General features: G+C 49.7%; 2 protein-coding genes across 2 annotated transcripts in view; both read left to right on the top strand.

Annotated features, from left to right (window-relative positions):
* The window catches only part of LOC141978939 (uncharacterized), a 107193-nt gene that overhangs the window by 29804 nt on the left and 53915 nt on the right, over positions 1–23474 (top strand). The window contains 2 exon segments of the mRNA XM_074941340.1: positions 14977–15782; positions 21767–21777. Of these exon segments, the coding sequence (XP_074797441.1) occupies positions 14977–15782; positions 21767–21777 (817 nt within the window).
* LOC141978930 (uncharacterized) lies at positions 1620–13200 on the top strand. Its single transcript, XM_074941325.1, has 6 exons — positions 1620–1811; positions 5284–5372; positions 6022–6148; positions 7061–7324; positions 10722–10931; positions 11770–13200. The coding sequence occupies exons 2-5, from the start codon at positions 5295–5297 to the stop codon at positions 10871–10873; spliced, it is 621 nt and encodes a 206-aa protein (XP_074797426.1). The 5' UTR covers positions 1620–1811; positions 5284–5294; the 3' UTR covers positions 10874–10931; positions 11770–13200.

The raw sequence follows: 23474 nt of genomic DNA, 5'->3' as shown, positions 1-23474 counted from the left end.
TGGTCACCTCCAGGCAGCAGGAGCCCCCCTGAGTTGGGGGCTGAACTTCCCCCTTCCCCCAGGTGCTTTGGGGGGGCCCTAGGGCCCAGCATGGAGCTGCTATCCCTGTGGGGTCCCTGGGAGCCACAAAGGGATGATGTGCGGTTACTGCCCCGTCTGCCCTGGGGTGGGGGCCTGGAGCCCCCGGAACGGCCCTGGGGGACGTCACTGTCTGTGGAAAAGCACGTCTAGGAGCGGGGATTCCCCGCTGCATGACAGCGGCAGGAAGGAGAAGAGAGAGTTAAAGCTCTAGCAAAGTCTGGGTACGCTGGGTGTGAAGGAGGGTGCCCAGCTCTCTGTCTGCAGAGCGGCCAACCCCAAACGTTCAAAAACCCTGAGTCAAGAGCACCAAAAATCAGGAGATTGGCTTTAAAACCATGAGATTCTGCAAAAAAGGAAGAGAGCTTTGGATCTTTTTAATCGCCTTCTGCCTGTTGAGCATTTAGGGCGCACGGGGGTCCCATTTTGAAGCTTTCTCCACAGCCACGTACTGTTTCTTTAAGAGCCAAGGCTGAAATCATCACATACTCACTTGACTCCAGGATCTGGGGCTTTACGGAAAAACAATAATTCTCACGCGACTCATGGCAGAATCCCGAGCGCTGGCAAAGCGAGTGAGTCCTTATTCCCCGGGATTCCCCCCCGGAGCTCCGCCTCGACACGTCTGAAGTGGGGGGCAAAGCTGCTGCCTTCGCTGATGGCCGAACTCAGGCCCTTAGAGTGGGATATTCAGGCACGGCCAGCCGCACGGGGGAAGCTCACGGAGCAGCTCCGGGACCGTCTGAGCCTGCAGGGCCCCGGGGGGCAATGAAGCAGCCGGGCCAGGCTGGGAACCTTGATTCCCAGGGAACTGCCCTGGCTCCCTGCTCAGCAGCGAAGAATAATTTCACCCCCCTTCCCCAGTAAATCAGCCTAAGGGCAGAGCTGGGGAGGGGGTTCTCCCTTCACTCCTGCTGGGGAGCGCGGGGGTCCCGGCGGGGGCGTTTCTCGAAGAGAATTTGGAACCGAACTGGGGGAACCGGGCACCTGCCTTTCATTACAGACTACGTCTTTATGTGCAGGTTTTTTATAATGTGGGTGTCGCCCAGGGGTCGGGGCCTTCGCCCCCGCGGCGTTGGCTAGAAGGCCCGGGTGAGGAAGCTGGAGCAGTCGGCCATCTTTTGGAAGCCGCTGCGTGCCTCGGTTTCCCCGGCATGCTGCCTTGCGACCCGGCGGGGTGGGAAAGGGCTGCTTGCTCTGGGGGACATAGGTGGGGGTGTTGCCGCGCAGTCGGGGGTTGGGGGGGGCCTTCGCCCCTCTATCAATGGGGCATCTGAGAAGATGAAGGCAAATACAATGGCCCGGACAGCAACACCAATCAACCAACGACCCAGAGGGAGATGGACCCCCCCACACACCCACCAGGAAAGGGTTAATAGCCCCCACCCCTCTCCCCTCAGGCGCCCCCCCCAGAGGGTGGCTGGGAGAAGTGGGGGAAAGGTCAGCGCACCTCGCCGCCCCGCCCCCAGCCCCGCGCGGCACAAGCCCCGCCCCCAACGGGCGCCGCGCCGCTCGCAGCCCCGCCCCCCAGGCGCGCGGCGCGACCCAACCGCCCTAACGGCGCAAACGGCCGCGGCGGCGCCAGGGGGAAGCTTCGTCACTTCCGGCCCCTGCGAACCCTGCGGGGGGGGGCAGAGCGAGCCCGTCATTAACCCCTCCGTGCCCGGCCGCGGTGGGGTGGGGGGGCGTTTTCTCCAGCCGGGACCAGCCCTGGGGCCGGAGCCCCCCCCCCGGTGAGTGAGAGACCCGGGGGGGGTGCCCTGTAGGGTGGGGGGACCCCCCTTTCCCCTCTGCCCCCCCCCGTTCTCCCCCTAACCCTCCCGTGCCCCTTGGCCGTCTCCTCCCCGGGGGGTCCCCCCCCCCCGGCAGCGGTGCCTCCTGAGGCGGGTGGGAAATGGGTCCTTCCGGGGGGGGGCTGTTTGGGGGGAGCCCTGAGACCCGGCTGCCTCGGGGGGGGGCCGGTCTCTGCCAGGGCGGGGCACGTGCCCCCCATGGGGGCGGCCCCGAATCGGGTTCCCCAATCCCCGCGGCTGCCCCCCCCCAAACTGCCGACACAGCCGCCCCCTGCCCATCCCCCCCACTGCTGCCCCCCCTTCCCGCCCCCAGGGGCCTTCCCGCTCCCCGGCCCCCTTAAAACTCATCCTGCCCCCTCCCCGGCTCCCTGGGGCCCGTGTGGGGACCCGTCACTTTCCGCTTCTGTGGCGGGCGGCCCCATAAAATCCCTTCAAAGGGTCCCCCCTTCCCCGCTCCCCTCCTTTCCTAGCCCCGTAGCACCCCCGCAGGCCTGGGTGTTTTCCCCTCAGGTGGTCGAAGGCGGCGTTTGGGACCCCGTTTTCTCTCCCCGTTTTCTATCAACTACGCGAACACATTGCCCGAATATGCCCTGAGAATTTTTTCTGTCTCTCTAATGATAAAAGACGAACGAAATCGCAGATTTAGCCCTTTTCTCGAATTCCCGACCAAGGATGTGAAATCTTTATAAATGTTGCCCGTTTTCTCTCTGTTCATTTATCAGCTATTGATGAGGAAACACACTCAGATTTTACCTCATCTCAAATGATAGCAAATCCCCCCAGTTTTCCTCTCTTATTTACAAAAATGGATCCAAAATTCCTCAGATTTTCACCCGTTTCTCTTTCGTTTCTGAACGCGGGTCTCACTTCTCAGGTTTTGCCTCTTTCTAGGTCATTATCAAATGTCTATTAAAAATCCTGTCAGGTTTGCGGCTGGTACCCATGCTTCTAAATCCTAGCAACTTCTCCTTTTTTGGAGGGAACCTATTGCCCTAAATTGTTCTCCATCCTGGAGGTTGCAGGAGTTAAGTTGCCCAATGATCATCTTTCCCCTCTCCTTTGAGAATTGTTTGTTTCCACCTTTATCTCCGCTAAAAGGTTTGCCGATTAAAGAGGCCAGCCACATACTTAATAGACATCAAAGCTAGAGGCCTCCCCCTCATTAGCTGCTAACAGCAGAGTTGGGTGGCCCCTTTTTTTTTCTCCTGCCGGCACAGGATGAGGAGGTCACTCTGAGTGCAGTGCTAGTCCAGAGGTATCTCCAAACCCCACGACAAATTGTCTCCATGAGGGGTTGCTTCCCGCACTGCTAAGAAGTAGCTGCCTCTGTGGTGGATTCATGGTGGCCATAATTTGCTAGTGACGGTGCATGGAAATTTATTAAATATTTTGGCTCTCCAGGCCTTCTAGTCTCCCTTTAAAGAAGCATCCCCCAGGGCTCCCTCTGCCTGTGTGAATGGCCAGCAGGGGGTGGTGATAAGTGAACAGAAAGTTATCAAAAACTGATTTTGCTTCTCTCCCCTCTTCCAAACCTCAGGAACTTTAGGTTCTGGAGAGAAAACTCTTGCCCTGAGTCCTTGTCCTAGATCTGGGGGTGAGGGAGGTGGGAAGGGGGTTAGTACTCACACCCGGTGATCTGTTGAAGAGGATTCTGGACTCATGCTTTCTGAACTGTGTTTCTGGTGTCATTGAGACCAGTGTTAATCCGGAGTCACTGCAAGGAAAGACAAGGAGTGACTCCAGATGAACAGGGGGGCAAATGAGATCAGCACCTGTCCCTGTGGGTAGGTGGTTTCATTTGCTGCTCTCCCCAGAGAGCTCTGGTTGTTGCTAAAGGAGGGAAGGCTGCTCAAATTCTCTGTCCCTCTGCTCGGATACAGGGGTTCAGTTTCCTGGGTCAGATGCTGCAGCCTCCATTGTGATCTTGGAGTCCAGGCTTAGCAGCTGCTGCTTCCTCGGGAGGAAGGGGAGAGAACCTGTACTCAGAAGTGACCTGAATTAAAGCTACCTCTGTGCCCGGCCAAGATGAGGACTTTCTCCGGCTGGTACTAGCCCCCTAGGGCAGCCCTAGGCCCTGTTAATACTAAATTCTGAGCCAGAGACTCCAAGTAATTGAGAGAGACCTCAGGGAAAATGCTGGCTGTTGTCAGGGCTTGGCTGTGTGTGTGTCCTCTGAGTGCTGCACCAGCTCTGGCCAGGTAGCCGGCACCACAAGCCTGGATCGAACTGCCCAAGAAGACCACAGATTTGGGTTGAGTGGCAAAGGCGCTTGGCCAGGTTTATTGTTAACAATGCACGGTCCTAATGCCCGGCAGACTGTTCGGTGACAGTAACACAGGGACGCCCATTACAATGGACTCGGCTCGGAGTGGTGGGACTTTCCACCCCCTCTGACCCCTCTTTGATACACTGATACAAACAAGTTATATATTGCCCCCTGACGTGATTAGTTGCCACCCTTCACCTTGTGCTTGGGGGTTAGATCAAAAGATCTCTGTCCATCACCCTGTCATCCTGCCCTGATCTTTAGGAGGGGTCAGTGTGTCCCTGTATCCTCTCTGGGGAGTGTGTTTACACTATAACTTTGTATCGAGGTGTTCTGGTACTGCCCCTCTGGTAGGTGTTTACGTGGCTTCTTAGTGCCTAGGAGTGGTTGTGTTTTTGCAACACCAGCCCTGTTCTTGCCAAGTTCAAGTACCAGACAGTGAACTTGCAAGCAGGCATCTGTTTTGTAATTGCGCCAGACTTTTGCTCAGACCCTGACTCTTGCAAACTTTGCTTTGTATCCGAAGAGCTTGATTTTAGTTTGGGCCTTAAGCCTTACACCATCCTGTCTCAGGCTTTCTCTTTCTGCTACACCGGGGACTAGCATGAAAGTGACTCTGCACAAACAGCCCCTCCGCATTTCTCCTCCCATTAGCAATTGCAGGAGCAAATCCAGCCATGGGAGAGCAAACAATTCAGAAATAGGACTTTTCCAGCCCGAGGGGCAGGGACAGGGGAAAGAGAGACTGACTGTGGGAGAAAAAGGTAGCCACCCCTGGATGGAATCGCTTTCCTGTAAACAAAATTAGGATCAGAGAGAAGAAAAGCCAGTCCCGGACTCCATATTCCCCCTGCTGGGCTGTGGCTGCCATGGTGTCCGTGTCAGAGGGAATCCTCCAAAGTAACTCCTTTGGTTCTGCTCTTTTCTAATAAAGACTTTGTTACTGGAAAGGCTTAAAAAATGTCTCTGGGAGTTCAGACTGGCAGGTGGGGCCAGGTCTACGCTGTAATAAAGAGATCAAGCAATTTCCCAGCATGGCAGAATCTATCATGTCTGTCCGAAGGGAAAAGGCCTGGGGGAATCGTGATGTGAAATGAACTAAAGCCTGTTCTGAAATCTCCACAACTGCCCTTCTCGCCCTGCCAGGCTGCAGAACGATGTCCGTGTCTTGCTCCAGCTCATCCTGTCCTCCCGTGAGACAGGGGAGAGAAATGGCTGCAGAGGAGCCAGTTCAGGTAGGGATTAACCGGGGTGGCTGGTGGGTTCCTGCAGGAGGGAGAGGGACAGCAAATACACCGGAGAGGGTAAGGTTTGCACAGTCTAGTTTGGTGGTTGGAGCGGAGCAGGAAATATTCAGGCTGGAGAAAGGGAGGAGGCCTAGATTCTAGGAACAGACCCAGGGGGTTTGGTGGTGGAAATGCCCTAATCTGTGGAACAGGAAACAAACCACCTAGATGGGGCTAGGAAAACTGACCAGACTCCCAGTTCTGGAGCCTGATCCAACTAACCAGTGACTGCTGTGAGATATGAAGGGGGCACTTACCAGTCAGACTTAGGGGAGGTGCCCCTCCCTCATATCCAGCTCTTCACAAGGAGGAGGGTGTTGGGCTTCCTACCAGGGAGCTCGCCCTGGACCTTGCTGGGGGCTCCATCTCCTGTATCAGTCTGTTGCTAGTAGGTGTGTGATGGATCTGCTGGGAGAGACAAAGGGACTCTCTTTGTCCCCTCACCCCGGCGTTTCCTGGATCCTCTGAGTGGTGTGGAGGTGGGACTCTGTTGATGGGAAGTCATCCAGAGCTCCCATTTAATTGGCTCCTTTCCCCATGAGTAGTGGGGTTGTGATTGGAGCAGCAGGTATTCAGTGAGGGGCTCTTGCTCTTTCAGGGGCCGGTGACCTTCGAGGCGGTGGCTGTGTATTTCACCAAGGGGGAGTGGGCTCTGCTGGACCCCGCTCAGAGAGCCCTCTACAGAGATGTCATGCAGGAGACCTATGAGAATGTGACCTCGCTGGGTAAGGATTCCTATCCCCATAGTTATTACAAGGGGAAATGAGCAGTTAATGTTCATCACCCCTACAATGCAATCTCAACTCTGCACACTCGCACTCTGCCCTCCCCTGCTATAGAACACTGGGAACAGAGCACCGGAGAACTACAGCACAAAATCTAACAACTTCTCTTTGCTGAGGCAAAACTGAGGTTCAGGTCTGGCTTCCTACCTATGGCCTTCACTCAAACACTGATCCTATTCCACACAAACCAGCTCCGACTTGCAAAATGATACCTCTCCCTTACCCCCACTGCCAGCTTTTGTCGACAAAAGAATGAATGCGTACACACTGCGATGTGACTTTTGGCGGCAAAAATGCCCTGTTTTGGCAATAAAATACAACCACCCTGATGAGAGACATACATCTTTTTCCTCTAAATTTTTGTTGACAAAGTGGCAGTGTATTTATTGCTTTAATTGGCCTCTGGGAGGTGTCCCACAATGCCCATCATGACTGTTCTGGTCAACATTTTGAACTCCACTGCCCTGCAGCCAGGTAAAGAACCATCTGCCCCTCCCACTTAGAAGCCCCGGGAATTTTTGAAATTCCATTTCCTGCTGCTTGGTGTGGAGAGTTCTTATCGCATCTCCCCAGGTGACCAGGGCAGGTTATTGCAGCAAACACTCTCCCGCTTGGACCATTGGGATTCTGCTCAGTATATGGGGAGAGAAGGCTGTGCAGTCCCAGCTGTGCTGGAGCTGTAGGAATTGGGATACCTACAGGCACATTTCTCGAGGCTTGTGTGAAAAGGGTTATGATCAGGACACACTGCAGTGCAGAGCGAAGATAAAGGAGCAGAGGCAGGCGTACCATAAGGCGAGGGAGGCAACCCGTCAGGCTGGTGCTGCACCTAAGACCTGCTGGTTCTATAAGGAGCTGGGCCTATCCTTGGTGGTGACCTCACCTCCACCACCAAGAGCCCCGTGGATACTTCGGCGGACGTGGAGGCGGTGGAAAGAGGATCTAACCCAGAGGATGAAGTAATCGATGAAGAGGTGGAGTCAGATGATGATGTGCAGCTCCCAGCAGGCTCGTCTGGTGGGACAAGCAGCCAGGAACTGTTCTCCACTCCAGAGGTGTCTAGGCAGTCTCAGCAGTTGCTTTCTGGGGAGCAAGAAGCAGGAGATAAGATGCCTGGTAAGTGGCTGTGGCCTGTGTAGTGCGGAGGTGGGTTCTGGTTATGGAAACGTGGGAGGCTGGCTGTGTTTCTGTGAGCTGGACAGTTTCCTGTATAGATAATTGGTATGGCAGAACAGGGTGTTGATGCACGCCGAGATCTCACGGGAATAGTCCAGAGAGATCTCCTGGAGGTACTCGGCAATCCTCTGCCAAAGGTTCCTTGACAGAGCAGCTTTGTTCCTTCCCGCATTGTAGGAAACTTTCCCGCGCCATTTGGCAATCACTTGTGCAGGTGAGCAGCACAGGGGCGGAAGCCACAAGCATGGAGTAGATGTACCCTCAGGTGACCTGTGGTGCCTGGGGCAGCCCTCCCTGGAAATACCAAGTTCAGGGCAGGCTGCAAAAGGGAGTGCAGATACCCACCAGTCTAGGGAGTAACACTGAAGTTAAACTCCCCAACCAGTCACAAACTGTGCTTCTGATTCCTCACACTGGTTATCAAGAAGCAAAAAAGAAATCACACAGCCCCCTTATTGTATTCCAGTCAGCACCTAGCTCCAGTACAGTGAGAAGTTATTTTAAAAACTCTGCTCACATATATAAAATATCCTTCTGACCCCAAAGGGTCAGCCACATTACCAAGTCAGTATAGATTTGGATCTTACCCAAAATACCGTGCTGCCAGCCAATCCTTTAGTATCTAAAACTAAAGGTTTATTAGAAAGAAACAGGTTTCAGAGTAACAGCCGTGTTAGTCTGTATTCGCAAAAAGAAAAGGAGTACTTGTGGCACCTTAGAGACTAACCAATTTATTTGAGCATAAGCTTCCCTGAGCTACAGCTCAATTCATCGGATGCATACTGTGGAAAATACAAAAGATGTTCTTATACACACAAACCATGAAAAAATGGGTGTTTACCACTACAAAAGGTTTTCTCTCCCCCCACCCCACTCTCCTGCTGGTAATAGCTTATCTAAAGTGATCACTCTCCTTACAATGTTTATGATAATCAAGGTGGGCCATTTCCAGCCCAAATCTACGGTTTAACAAGAACGTCTGAGGAACGGGGGGGGCGGAATAGGAAAAAACAAGGGGAAATAGGTTACCTTGCATAATGACTTAGCCACTCCCAGTCTCTATTCAAGCCTAAGTTAATTGTATCCAATTTGCAAATGAATTCCAATTCAACAGTCTCTCGCTGGAGTCTGGATTTGAAGTTTTTCTGTTGTAATATCGCAACTTTCATGTCTGTAATCGCGTGACCAGAGAGATTGAAGTGTTCTCAGACTGGTTTATGAATGTTATAATTCTTGACGTCTGATTTGTGTCCATTTATTCTTTTACGTAGAGACTGTCCGGTTTGGCCAATGTACATGGCAGAGGGGCATTGTTGGCATATGATGGCATATATCACATTGGTAGATGTGCAGGTGAACGAGCCTCTGGTAGTGTGGCTGATGTTATTAGGCCCTGTGATGGTGTCCCCTGAATAGATATGTGGGCACAGTTGGCAACGGGCTTTGTTGCAAGGATAGGTTTCTGGGTTAGAGGTTCTGTTGTGTGGTATGTGGTTGCTGGTGAGTATTCGCTTCAGGTTCGGGGGCTGTCTGTAGGCAAGGACTGGCCTGTCTCCCAAGATTTGTGAGAGTGCTGGATCATCCTTCAGGATAGGTTGTAGATCCTTAATAATGCGTTGGAGGGGTTTTAGTTGGGGGCTGAAGGTGACGGATAGTGGCGTTCTGTTATTTTCTTTGTTAGGCCTGTCCTGTAGTAGGTGACTTCTGGGAACTCTTCTGGCTCTATCAATCTGTTTCTTCACTTCCGCAGGTGGGTATTGTAGTTGTAAGAATGCTTGATAGAGATCTTGTAGGTGTTTGTCTCTGTCTGAGGGGTTGGAACAAATGCGGTTGTATCGCAGAGCTTGGCTGTAGACAATGGATCGTGTGGTGTGGTCAGGGTGAAAGCTGGAGGCATGTAGGTAGGAATAGCGGTCAGTAGGTTTCTGGTATAGGGTGGTGTTTGTGTGACCATCGTTTATTAGCACTGTAGTGTCCAGGAAGTGGATCTCTTGTGTGGACTGGACCAGGCTGAGGTTGATGGTGGGATGGAAATTGTTGAAATCATGGTGGAATTCCTCAAGGGCTTCTTTTCCATGGGTCCAGATGATGAAGATGTCATCAATATAGCGCAAGTAGAGTAGGGGTGTTAGGGGACGAGAGCTGAGGAAGCATTGTTCTAAGTCAGCCATAAAAATGTTGGCATACTGTGGGGCCATGCGGGTACCCATAGCAGTGCCGCTGATTTGAAGGTATACATTGTCCCCAAATGTAAACCTTTTGTAGTGGTAAACACCCATTTTTTCATGGTTTGTGTGTATAAAAACATCTTCTGTATTTTCCACAGTATGCATCCGATGAAGTGAGCTGTAGCTCACGAAAGCTTATGCTCAAATAAATGGGTTAGTCTCTAAGGTGCCACAAGTACTCCCTTTTTTATAAAGAAACAGAAAGGGCAAGAAGAGAGATATTAAATGGTAAAACAATCACATACACACAAAGATTTCAAAGTCCATATATCGGGTTCTTAGCAGTATTGGTGAGTTGCTGGCTTGAAAGTTCCTCTGGAACACATCTACAGCTTGGATGGGTCATTCAGTCCTTTGTTCAGAGCTTCAGTTTGTAGCAAAGTTCCTCCAGAAGTAAGAAGCAGGATTTAAGACAAAATGGAGAAGATGCAGCTGCCTTTTATAGACTTTTGCCATTTGGCTTGTACTTCCTTTGTTTCAAACACAAGCTGCCCAGCACATGGCTTGGAAGCCTTTTCCGTCCATAGGTATGTCCCTGCATGCCTTGCTGAGTCATAAGGTGTATCCTTTGCCTTCTCTCAATGGGTCAGTTGTATAGCTGATGGTCTTTAATGGGCCATCAAACAGGCTAGGCAGTGCTGATGCCAAACTGTCTGGGGGTGTCACCCAGAAGCATAGCACAAGTTTGGAAATACAGACATACGTACATATCTAAACTCATAATACAAAGGTGATACAAACACATAAATGAGATTATCATATCTGGCAAATTATAACACTTTTGCAGATATCTTCCATGGCATATCTGGCACATCTCATTGCAATTTTACACCATTGGTATTCATAATATCCTCACGTGTCCCCCAGATTCCATACAGCGTGACACCTCATTTCCCTGTTTACCCCTAGCAGTGAGAGATCTGCTAGAATGACCCGCACCTGTGGAAAACATTCACCATGCTTTGGGTGTTCACAGAGATGTGTGCTTGCCGAGGGTCAGTGAGAAGAGATTGTTATGTTGCAAAAGGTGTATTTAACTGAAATGGTGTCAATGCTGTGCGTGAATTTAACAATCCTGCTTCTGTGCATTGTTCCTTGTGCTTCGGCAGATGTGGCCTTCAGAAACGCCCCCAAGCACCCTGGCCAAGCATCTCCGCCAGATAAGAAAGCGCCCAAGACAGAGCAAAGAAAACATGTTCCGGGAGGTACTGCACTGCTCCAGTGCAGAGAAAAGGGAATGCAAGGAGTGCTGGGAAGCTGAAAGGCAGGACAGAAAAGAAGATCAGGAATTTAAGGACGCTACTGAACGGATTATTAAAGTAAATGGAGGAACAAACACACATGCTGACGTCCTTAATAATGCTGCAGACTGAGCAGATCTGTGCCTGCCTTCCCCTGCAGCACATTCAGAACCCTTTTCCATTCACATACACCCGCCCTCCCCCCCAACTCCGCCCGCACAGTCCTTTCCACTTTCTGGTTTCCCCTTCACCCCACCCCCTCGGACAACTTTCACACTGAGAGTTAGACATACACGCACCTTTGAAAGTCTGCCCTTCCCTGGTTCCTCCTTTCCCACCAAGCCTCTTTGTGTGTGTCTGTGTGTGCTGTTTCTTGTGCAATAAAAACAAAAAAGAAAAGGAGTACTTGTGGCACCTTAGAGACTAACCAGTTTATTTGAGCATGAGCTTTCGTGAGCTACAGCTCACTTCATCGGATGCATAGCATATCGTGGAAACTGCAGAAGACATTATATACACACAGAGACCATGAAACAAAACTTCCTCCCACCCCACTGTCCTGCTGCTAACAGCTTATCTAAAGTGATCATCAAAGAGGGCCATTTCCAGCACAAATCTTTGATGATCACTTTAGATAAGCTGTTAGCAGCAGGACAGTGGGGTGGGCGGAAGTTTTGTTTCATGGTCTCTGTGTGTATATAATGTCTTCTGCAGTTTCCACGATATGCTATGCATCCGATGAAGTGAGCTGTAGCTCACGAAAGCTCATGCTCAAATAAACTGGTTAGTCTCTAAGGTGCCACAAGTACTCCTTTTCTTTTTTCTTTTTACGAATACAGACTAACACGGCTGTTACTCTGAAACCTGTCAATAAAAACAAAGTTTTTGAACGGTAACTCATCTTTGTTCCCTGCAGATTGAGAGAGCAGGCGCTACGAATACATACACAGCCAGTTTATTCCTGTGCTTGCGGGAACGTGCTGCCCAAATGTTTTCCTGGAAAGCAATGGAGACTACGCGTAATGCAGCATTGCAGCACCAATCACAGAGAGATACATTTTCATTTTCAAAGTGTTGCCTCAAAGCCTCCTTGATTTGAATTGCGCTCCTCTGGACTCTTCTGAAAGCCCTGGTATCCAGCTGCTCAAAATCAGCAGCCAAGCGATCTGCCTCAGCACTCCAAGCCTCAGCAAACCTTTTACCCTTAGCGTCACAAAGATTATGCAACATACAACATGCAGCTATGACCATGGGACTATTATCTTCATTAAGGTCTAACCTGTCATAAAGGCATCACCAGCGTGCCTTCAGTCTGCCAAGGGCACATTCAACTGTCATCCGGCACCACCTCAGCCTGTTGTTGAACCGTTCCTTACTGCTCTTCAGGTTTCCTGTGTAAAGTTTCATGAGCTACAGCTGTAAGAGGTCTCCCGAGGATCACCATCCCCTACTGTAATCTTTTGGTTTGGAAATAAAGTCCCTGCTTTGTAGCTTTCTATACAGGCCTGTGTTCCTGAAAATGTGTGCGTCATGCACCTTCCTGGACCGCATGGATGTCAGTGAAACTCTCACAGTGATCCACAAGTGCCTGCCACACCATGGAGCAGTACCCTTTCCTATAGATGTACTCTGTCACAAGGTGGTATGATGCCAAAATTGGAATATGTGTGCCATCTATCTCCCCTCCACAGTTAGTGGATGGCTTTGCAGAAATCGGTTGCCCTGTTTCATGCATATTTCCCAGAGTCATGGACCCGGTCCTTCGTAGCAGGATGCAATTAATTGCCCTGCACACTTGCATTAATGCAGCCCCAACGTTTGACTTCCCGACTCCAAACTGATTTGTGATCGACAGGTAGCAGTCTGGCATCACCAGCTTCCACACAGCGATTGCCATGCACTTCTCTATCGATGGGGCAGCTCTCATTCTGGTATCCTTGTGCTGCAGGTCTGGGGGTGAGCTCCGCACACAGTTCCAGGAAGGAGGCTTTCTGCATTTGAAAGTTCTCTAGCCACTGCTCTTCATCCCACACCTGCACGACGATACGATCCCACCACTCAGTGCTTGTTTCCCGAGCCCAAAAGCCATGGTCTACCCTATGCAGCTGTTCTATGAATGCCAAAAGCAATCTTAAGTTGTTCCTGTTCATATCCTGCATCATGTCAGGCACCTGAGAGTCTTCTTCAGTTAAGAACTTCACGATTAACTGCACTGCCATCCGCAATGTCTTCATGACAGTTAACAGAGCATAGGAGAGCAGTGCAGGATCCATCCCTACTCACAAAGATGCCGGGGTGCACAGCAAAGAAGGGTCATTGAAAAATGCTGTGAAAGAAAGCGGGAAGCCCATGGAGTGCTGGCACAGAAAGCAATGCATCAAGGCCGGTCCCAAGAGATGCCACGATCCGCTTCGCCTTCCCACAACACGTAGCAACAGAAGATGTCGAGGTGGACTGTGGGATAGGTACCCACAGTGCATTGCTCACACTGTTGATAGTGCCCCAACCGTGGACGCGCTCTGCCGACAGGGAGCGAGTGTGAACATGACGTTCCGACTTTTATTATACCGATTTTTGAGTGTCAACATCGCCTTTGTTGACATAATTTGGTAGTGTAGACAAGGTCAAATTAACTTCTAACTTAACAAGCTAAAACAGATTCAAATCATATGTCTGTCTCTCACCATATGTTGTGACAGGCTGGGTTTCCTTTCAGCCAGGACTCTTCCTTCCTCTCCCCTGCCCAGTTGAGTTATTCAGGAGGAGTTGATGTCATGATGGGGGCTGGGGAGGAGAGTCTCAAGCATTTACTCCACCTCTTTTTATAATTCAGTCCTTTGTGCTAGAAACACTTTCAATCCTCAGCTGAGTCATGGTGACACGCTGTCTGTCGTGTTCATGAGCGCCTAGCCATCCATGGGATGGAATGTCAATGTCTTGTTCACACCTTTCCCAGACCGGAAAATGGCCATTTAACCAGGTGACAGCCTTGCTGTCTCTGAGGAAGTGGTCTGTGGGTGTTCCCCAGAACTGTACCGTTTTCAGTAACATCATGCAGTAAACTCTAATAACAGTACATAGTGGTGCTACACATGGTCTAAAAGGTTGATAATGTTCAGCAGGTTTTTGAGTTTTCCAAGGCGTACTTTGGACAAAATATATCATAATTTTGTAAAAGAGTGAATACAGGGGTACAGACTGTCACAGTGTCTGTGTGGGTTCCCAGCAGATATGCAGATAGTTCAATCCCTCATAAGCAGGGTGTTCTGCACCTTTGAGGACCTGAGGAGCTGGCCCTGGGATTTCACTGGTTTACTAAGGACTGGGTTTTAAATTAATAATTATTATCATGACAAAGTCTTATGAATTAACCTGATCTCCTTTGTTTTCTTTCATCTGAGCAGGCTTTCCAGTTTCCAAACCTGATGTGATCTCCCAGCTGGAACAAGGGGCAGAGCCATGGGTCCCAGACCTCCAGTGTTCAGAGGAAAGAGAGATCCTAAGAGGTCCCTGCACAGGTGAGGAAACATGAAACCTACTCAGAGTCTGGAAGTGCCTGAGGGAAACATCTAGGATACCCTAGAAAGACCTTGTGAGCTCTCTGATTTTAGGATTGCCCCAGCAAATGTCATATCCTCCGGGCAGATATAGCTCATGACTTCCTACAGATCCTAACTGACGCCTGTCAGTGGCATCTTACCTTCCCACTGAGAATTTAGATGGGATGTGAAGGCAGAATTGATTCTCTTTCGGGGAAGAGTTTGGGGGAATTCAGTTCCTGATTTTTATTTGACATCTCTCCAGCACTTATTTTGGTTTGCTCTTCCCCTTTCTATCCCTGTTTGAGGTTTTTTTTTTCCTATCACAGCAGGTGATGCGATGGTGAGTGAGAATGAGGAGCAGAATTCTCATCAGAAAGATGAGCCACACAGAGCCTTAATGCAAACATCCAAAGGGAATGTGTCCAGGAGTCATGAGCAGGCAAAAGTCTGTGAGATTCAGCAGACACCAGAGAGAGAGCAGGGAAACCAGCCAGGGGAGAAATTGGATAAATTCATTTGCTCTTGGGGAACTCGCAAGGACCTCAAGGAAACCACAGCCCAGCAGAAAATCCTCGGGGGACAGAGAAAAAATACATCCACTGCGTGTGGGAAAAGCTTTAGGGACCACTCAGTCCTTCTTGCGCATCAGGGAATACACAGAGGAGAAAGACCCTATGAATGCTGTGAGTGTGGGAAAACCTTCATTCGGCGCTCACACCTTATTACGCATCAGAGAATCCACACAGGTGAAAAACGCTATCCATGCTGTGAGTGCGGGAAAAGTTTCACTGATCTCTCATCCCTTATCTCTCATCAGAGAGTCCACACGGGAGAGAAACCCTATGAATGCTGGGAGTGCGGGAAAAGCTTCTCTCAGAGCTCAACCCTTCTTACACATCACAGAATTCACACGGGACAGAGACCCTACGAATGTGGTGAATGCGGGAAAAGCTTCACTCAGAGCTCACACCTGACTATACATCAGAAAATCCACACAGGAGAGAGACCCTATGGATGCTGTGAGTGTGGGAAAAGCTTCACTCTGAGATCGCACCTCATTAGGCATCAGAGAATCCACACAGGAGAGAAACCCTTTGAATGCTGTGAGTGTGGGAAAAACTTCACTCTGAGCTCAGACCTTACTACGCATCAGAGAATCCACACGGGAGAGAGACCCTACGAATGCTGTGAGTGCAGGAAAACCTTCACTCGGAGCTCAGCCCTGACTAGACATCATAGAATCCACACGGGAGAGAGACCCTATGAATGCCGTGAGTGCGGGAAAAGCTTCACTCGGAGCTCAGCCCTGACTAGACATCATAGAATCCACACGGGAGACAGACCCTATGAATGCCGTGAGTGCGGGAAAAGCTTCACTCAGAGCTCCGCCCTTATCTATCATCATAGAATCTGCAAGGGAGCCAAACACCATAAAAACCTCTAGATCTATCAAAACTTTTATTTTCTTTCATAGTTTTCCTAATTCCCATGTAGTAACCTTTAAAGCTGTTTGAACTGTTTGCACCACCATTATCCCTCTTTGTGTCCAAAAGAGTTGCCCATTTTCACCTTTTCTAGTTTTGCCATTTGCCCTGTTTTGGGGTGGACCTGGTTGTCCTTGCTGTCCACACCATTGTCCCGTGAGTAATGGAAGTGGGTCTGTCCTTCCAGGAAACCGGGAGAATCATATTTATACTTTTCCTCCTTTTGCCAAGTTATTTGTATCACCAATGATACAGATTGTAGCATTCCCGGTTGTTCTCACGTTGCTCTGGGTTATGCTGAGCAGCAGTTATTTGTGGACCTTTATTCGTTATATTTCAATGAAGAGGAGCAGGGGCAGGGGAAAAGGTGTCATTTCAGTCTCTGTGACACTGGGAGGAGAGGGGGTGACTCAGAGATTCCCTCCTTCCCCATCGTCCCAGAACGGCTACCTCCTGTCTGAGGCATGCAGAGTTTATCTTCTTCACATTCTATCCCTCCACCTCTCAGAGTGTCGTGTGGTGCAGTGTTCTCAGCTGTCTGTGCTTGGAGAGGATGTTTTGACTTCTTTAATCAGAGTCACTATGTCTGCCAAAGAAAGTGTCAAAGATCTGGAAGGGTAATTCAAGTGCATCCCAAACACAGTGGGATCATTTGGAGTTTAAATCCCAGTTTCCATCTATTGGCCAAGCCACCTTTGGGAAGGTTGGCTGTGTTTCCCCCCATTATGAGGATGTTACATTGCTAAAACTTTTGTAAATAACATAACTCAATAATGCGACAGTGCTGAGTGAAGCAGGTTTTGAATGGATCAGAGGAGAATGTCATGGGAGAATCTCTTCTCCTGATTCCGAGTCATCAGATGCAATCTGCTCTGGAATTTCACTTGACACTTTCATTTTCATGTAGTCTACCTCTCTGTGATATGGGTTTCTATCTTTTCTGAAGGCTGTTTGGTCACCCAGTTGGATATTAATTTAGTTTGACTGCATGTAACTCAGATTTATTGGAGACTTCGAGACAAATGGCCATTTGCTAAAGTCATTACGTCTCACTGTTTTTGTGGATACAGGCTAACACAGCGACCCCTCTGATATTTGGCACTTTACTTTGGCTTTTTCCCCACCTGTCCGTGATGACATGGAGAAAGTTCAAGTGGAGTTCTGTCAACAGGAGAGAACTCTCCCATTGACTGGACATGCTAACAAAGAAACAGCCGTGATTTAAAATCTCCACTCGGAAATGGTGAACAGCAGCAAACCCCAAACTGTGCAACGAACTGAAGGAAGTGCAGATGATCACAGTGGAGCTCCATTGTTTGTCAGTATTGTCTCAGATGATCTGGGGAGAGGATTTCACAGTAAGTGAGTTGGAGCTAGGCAAAATGCTCATGTATTTGGTTCCCAAAGTAGTAACCCAGGCCCTACAGAAGATCTCTCTTAGGTAATGCTATGGTATGGGAAATGCTGCCCTTTATGATGCAGATGTCGAGGAAATAGAAATGGGTTTTGTTGAATTTACCCTACGTAGGTGCTGCAGATGTGTATAAAGTGAAATCAGTGTTGAAAATGAAATAGCTGCAGAAAAATAGCTATTTTTGAATAGAAACTCCAACTCCGGTAACTAACAGAGATTCTGATCCAGGCCTGTATCCAGTCCCTAGCCTGGACCTGTGCCACCAAATTAAAGAAAAACTGGGCACGTTTCGGGAAGCCGTTCCGCACTAACACTGCTGAGATTTTGAGTGGTTCGGTAAAGGATTCTACTTCAGAGAAAGGTAAATTTAACCTAACCAAAGCCAAGGATTTTAAAAGAAGTGGGTTGGCAACAGTACACACCCAGTTCTTGGTTTTCACCCCAATAAGGGAAGCTGTGGTGACCAATGGCCCAAGGAAAATGTTTGTAGAACACCAGTCCCTAGTTCAGTGTCACTGATTACAGTCCCAAAGGATGCCATGGTTAGTTTGAGCACAATCATGCTTCACTCTTTGGATCCAAAGTTTCATTAGGCAGAGAGAGTCATTTAGAGGACATTCCTTCCCTGTGGATCTCAAACTGGCTGCCCGATTGGGTGAAAAGGACTTTTATGCTGTAGAAGTGATGGTAACTAATGGGGGAATTAATGTGTTGGGCTCCAATTTCAGACTGCAGGAATCACAGATGTTAAGTCCTGATTCTATGGTTTTGTCTCTTTGGGCTTGTCTACACTTAAGAGACTGCATGGGCACAGCTGCATCCGTGCAACTTTGCTGCTGTAGCGTTTTCATGAAGAAGCTCTAAGGTGAAGGGAGAGAGCTCTCCCATCATCTCAATTAATTCACCTCCCCGAGAAGTGGCAGCTTTGTCAGCAGGAGAAACTCTCCTGCCGACAAGGCACTGTCTATATGGCGGGGGGAAACTATACCGTGTACCTCAAAGTAGCATCCTGGAGCCCCTATATTCACCACTGTCATGTGATTGATATGTTTTGAACAATGCATGCTTGAATCTTTATACCTTGATGTCCTGTGGAATTATTTGTAGTATCATTGTTTGTGAAGTTGTGGAGTACTGCTGTATGTGGTACTGAAATACGTTGTGAGGTTGGGAAACGCCCAGAGCCAGCCTTTCTGTGGCAACAGAGATGCAGCTATCAGTCACCAGACAGGCATTGATGGCCCATCAAGAAGAATCCACTCGCCCAGAGGCTCCTTAGAGAGGGTACATAAGCAGTGGGGACAGCCTAACCGACGTCGCAGCAAGAATCTTTCTAGCAGCTGGAAGAAAGTATAAAAGAGGGATAGTGACATTTCCCCCACCTCAACACCTGGAAGATCGTCTGGAAGATGAAGACTTTGAACTAGGGAGATTGGCCCCAGGCTGGAAGGGAGTTCAGTCTGAGTAATGAGAACTGTGAGCTGCCTGTAACGTCTATTAGGGTGAGACACTTTGATTCAAATCTTGCTTAGTCTGTTAAAGTTCGAATTTAGACTGTTTCTATTTCTGTTTCTTAGGTAACTAATTTTGATCTCTGTGCCTGCTACTTATAGTCACTTAACATCTGTCTGTAGTTAATAAATCTGTTTTATATTTTACCTAAACCAGCGTGGCTTTGGTTGAAGTGCTTGGGGAATCTCTGCTCAGGTTACACGGGCTGGTGCATGTCCACTTTCCTTTGACGAAGTGGCAAATGAGCTTGCACTGTCCAAGGGTGTCTTGAGCAGTGTAAGACGGCATGTTTCAGGGGTGTTCTCCTGGGGGCTGGAGTGATTGGCAGGTGCCTTTCTAGGGATCCCATCACAGGGGGTTAGTTTGGTATCGCTACATTGCTCAGAGCTGTGGATTTTTCACATGCTGAGCAACACAGTTGTACCAATATGGGACTGTAGCGGCAGAAGATTCAGAGAGATACGAACTCACGGAAGTGGGAGGCCCCTACACTGGGACAAACCACAAGTTGCCTTACGGGTTCACTTGCTGGCAATGGGAATTTGTGACCCGGGTGCCACCTGGAACTGGGATACCACTGACCCCTCTGACCCACCAGTCTGGCCTCCCTCTCACACTGCGTTGCTGAGACAAGCTGCAGACCTGTTCCCAGTCTTACACTTCCACCAGCATTCACGCAGGCAGGGACGCACCCAGCTGCAGTTACATGCAGGCTGACCAGTCGCTGCGTGACCCAACGACAGGCTACAGCTAAGTCACCACCAGCTTCCCAGCCTTGGACCCCAAATCTGTACTGACTTGCCTGGTCAAAACCCCGACCAGTATGAATTTATTACCTGGTTCACCCCGCCCTCCTTGGGGAGAGGTACAGCCAACAGCCTTTGGACACAAAGCTGAGATTTTTTTCCCCAAACGCTTCACTTAAAGGCACACTGGGTTAGATTAAAACATAAAACAAGTTTAACTGCAGAAAGACAGATTTTAAGGGCTAACAAACAGATGAAAGCAGATTATCTAGCCGTTTCGAACCCTGACTGATGATACCAGCAGGCTTGCAGATTCTTGAGGGACAAGGGGGGGAGGGATAGCTCAGTGGTTTGCGCATTGGCCTGCTCAACCCAGGGTTGTGAGTTCAATCCTTGAGGGGGCCATTTAGGGATCTGGGCCAAAAATTGGGGATTGGTCCTGCTTTGAGCAGGGGGCTGGACTAGATGACCCCCTGAGGTCCCTTCCAACCCTGATCTTCTATGATTAAGCTGCAGCTTGGGCTTCCCATTCCAAGTCCTTTTCCATTGGAGCTTCTCTTAGGTGTTGAGTTGTGGGGGAGTGAAAAACAACAGATAATGTCACTCCCTGCCTTATATAACTTTTCCACAGGCCAGGAACCCTTTGTTTCAAACTTGGTTCCCAGTCCAGTTTGTGGAAAAATACAGGTACCCAAAATGGCATCCAGAGTCACGTGATCTGATCACATGTCCTTGCAGATTCATAGCAGCCATTATTCATAGGCTGTCTGGAGTATTCTCAGGAAGATTCTCCTAAAACCTGTTGTTTTCCCTAATGGCCCATTACCCTGAATGGGTCCTTCACAACCAGCTATTTAGACTGGAAGCATCTTGCCAAGTGGGCGTCACCCGGTGTGACGACATGTGAAATACAGATCCATAGTCCATATTCATAACTTCGGGTACAAAAATGATACATGCATACAAATAGGCCTGTTGTGTTCAGCACATCGTAACTTTTCGAACGGTACCTTACATGAGCCATCTTGTACAAAATGTATCATAATTATGCCATGAGCCTCATCATCATATCACTGACGAATATGGGGTGCGGTGGAACAGAATTACAAGAAAATGAACGTGTACAACAAGATTTTGTGATCTTTGAATGTGTGATTGGCACCACTATAGCCTGATTTTTAGAGGGTTGTATGAGCAGTTGATGTGACCAGAAGATAATAAGGTTCTTGTCCCGGAATCAGGCTACACAGACTCAGTTGTCGTGAGTTCAAGATCTTGCAAGGATCCTTGGGGTGTGTGACAAGAACACTTGCACTGAGAGACTTTTATTAAAATAAATGGGAAAGTTATCAAAGCTCCAAACCACAAATCAAAAGGAAATAATACAGTTCGGGGGGTACGTGTGGGACCGTTGTATAAAAGTTTTCCTTGATTAGCATCCTCACACCTTCCTTGGGGACCAAGTGGTGAGAGACAAAGGACCAGCCTCATCATTGGCATGCCAAATGAGTCCGATGGTCCAGGTTCCTCAACACTCGACATTGATGGCAAATAATAGAGCTGAAGGGTCACATGCTGAGTAGCTAAGTTACCAGCTAAGAGAGTCAAAAAATTAAGATGAAAAAGCCAAGAGCTGGAAAAAGCTAGCCAGAGTGGCTTCCACATGGTGGTTTGCCCTCTTCTGGGGTCTCAGCACTCTGAATATTCATGCCAGTGCCCAACCTTCCATGCCCAAATCTAATTTCCTCACCCACATAATATTGGGGTGCACTTATCCTATAGGCTAGCATAGTCATATTAACGCCAACGAGCTCGTTCTGGAAACCGGTTGCTCAAACCAGTTTCTGGTCGTTACGTCCATGTTCTTGTGATGTACCTTGTGGTTACTGTTAAGTCCCAAATGTCTTAGGTAGACATGTTTAGTTCCCCAAAATCCAAAAGGGTAACTATTAGGCCATTCATCTATGCCAAAGGTCACAAGCCAAATTTATGCTAATTTACTAAGCTAATGATACAAGATACAGGCCAGTTGGATCCTAGCATTACAGCCAAACATCATAGAATAATCCAATACAAAAATATAAGCCAAATATAATAAAACAAAGAGCAAACCAATAAATAAAGGCAGGATATCATAAAGCAACCAGCAGGCTAGCCCTATGGGCTACACCAGTGAAAAGGAAATTAAAGGTGAAGTTATGGGTCAAAGAGTAAGAGACTAACTATGTGATCACCTGAATTATTTTGGAAAATTGAAAGTTGTCTTGGTTTTTGTTTTCTTAGTCATACAGGAAATGGTGGCTAATGTAATTTACCTCCTTTAGCGTAAGGAATTGCGATGTAAAACCCCACTCCAAAGGTTGGAGTGTGGAAATACGTGTGAGAAATAATATATAAGAGAATATTGGCCCAGTATAGATTTTATATTTTGTATTTCAAATGGAATTTATTTAGAGCAGCTTCCAAGTCCGTTTCAATCAAAAAGAAAACGACCCGAGGAGACAAGGTGTATAACCTTTTACCCAGTTAGACTGTAAGGGTCACGAGGCTACGTCTACACTGGCACTTTCATCGGCCAAACTTTTGTTGCTCAAGGGTGTGAAAAAACAGCTGTGCGCTAAAGACGGCAGGGCCCACGTGGCGGGGTCTGGGTACAGGGTCCCGCTGCCCTAGCCAATGTGGTGGGGTCCCAGCTGCCCTGCCACCCGCTGCAGTGGGGTCCAGGGCCCCACAGCTGTCCTGCTGCTGGGCTGTCCTGCCTTTCCCTACCCCACGCGGCAGGATCTGGGCCGCCGGGGCTGCTGAACAGCTCTGCCCCGAGCCGTGGGATTCAGGGCCGCTCTGCCCCAGGCAGCGGGGTCCGGGGCTGCTCTGCATGGTGGGGTCTGGTGCCACTGGGGCAGCACTGCCTTGCCATGCCGCCGGGCCTGGGGCTGCCCTGCCACCCAGCCCCTCAGCCGGGTCTGCTTCTGGCCCCGCTCTGTGGAGGGAACTCAGGGCAGGGGCGCTGGGCATAGGGCTCTGTGGGGGGGCCGCTGTGGTTCTCAATCAGCGGCCCAGGTAACACACGGTGGGCTGCAATGATAAATCGGTTGAGAACCACGAGCGCTACGCCCTTCGGCCCTGGTTTTACAATGCAGGCACGCTTTGCCATGTGAACACCTCCATAGTTCGATGGACGCAAACTGCCTGATGTCGACTTCACTTTGCAGTGTAGACAACCCCGTAATCAGTGTCTCTGGGCACAGTTGCCTTTCCCAAATTCTCCTTTCTTCTTCTGGCCCCAGCACTCAGATCTTTCCTGATTCAGAGCGGTCTCCCATCACCCATTCTCTCTGAGTATCTCCCGCCGACACCCCTTTAAGGTGACGTAACGTACGTAGCTCAGGGGTTGGGGTTTTCACACACCTGAAAGCCAGGGGTGAGGAACCTATGGCCCACGGGCTGGATCCAGTCCGTGGCAAGTCTCCGCACTGCGGGCCAGAAGCCCCGAGCTTCGGCGCCCCCCGCGGGGCTGGAGCCGCGAGCACTGGCTCGCCCTGCTGCAGGGGGAAGCTAGAGTCAGCTCCAGCTGCCGGAAGTGGCCAGCACGTCCCTGCTGCCCCTAGGAGCAGGGGTGATCAGGGAAGCTCCATGCACTGCCCGTACCCCCAGCGCAGGCTCCGCAGATCCTATTGGCTGGGAACCACGACCAATGGGAGCTGTAGGGGAGGCGCCTGTGAGTGCGGGCAGCATGCACTGCACAGAGCCCCCTGGCCCCTCCGCCTAGGAGTCGGACACGGCAGCTGCTCGCGGGAGCAGTGCGAAGCCAGGGCAGGGAGGGAGCCTGCCTTAGCCCCACTGCACTGCCGACTCACAGATGCCTGAGGTAGGCACCACCTGGCCAGAGCCCGTACCCCAAAACCCCTGCCCCAGGTCAGCAC

Source organism: Natator depressus, chromosome 28, assembly GCF_965152275.1.
Source record: "Natator depressus isolate rNatDep1 chromosome 28, rNatDep2.hap1, whole genome shotgun sequence".
Taxonomy (NCBI): domain Eukaryota; kingdom Metazoa; phylum Chordata; order Testudines; family Cheloniidae; genus Natator; species Natator depressus.
Note: the sequence above shows the minus strand (reverse complement) of the source record. Positions and strands in the feature narration are given on the sequence as shown.

What these genes read in the sequence shown, in the direction of transcription:
- LOC141978930 (XM_074941325.1), top strand. Translation starts at nt 5,295, where the DNA reads ATGTCCGTGTCTTGCTCCAGCTCATCCTGTCCTCCCGTGAGACAGGGG. An exon ending in CTGCAGAGGAGCCAGTTCAG is followed by an intron (nt 5,373 to 6,021) that starts GTAGGGATTAAC and finishes TTGCTCTTTCAG; the next exon opens with GGGCCGGTGACCTTCGAGGC. An exon ending in TGAGAATGTGACCTCGCTGG is followed by an intron (nt 6,149 to 7,060) that starts GTAAGGATTCCT and finishes TGGTTCTATAAG; the next exon opens with GAGCTGGGCCTATCCTTGGT.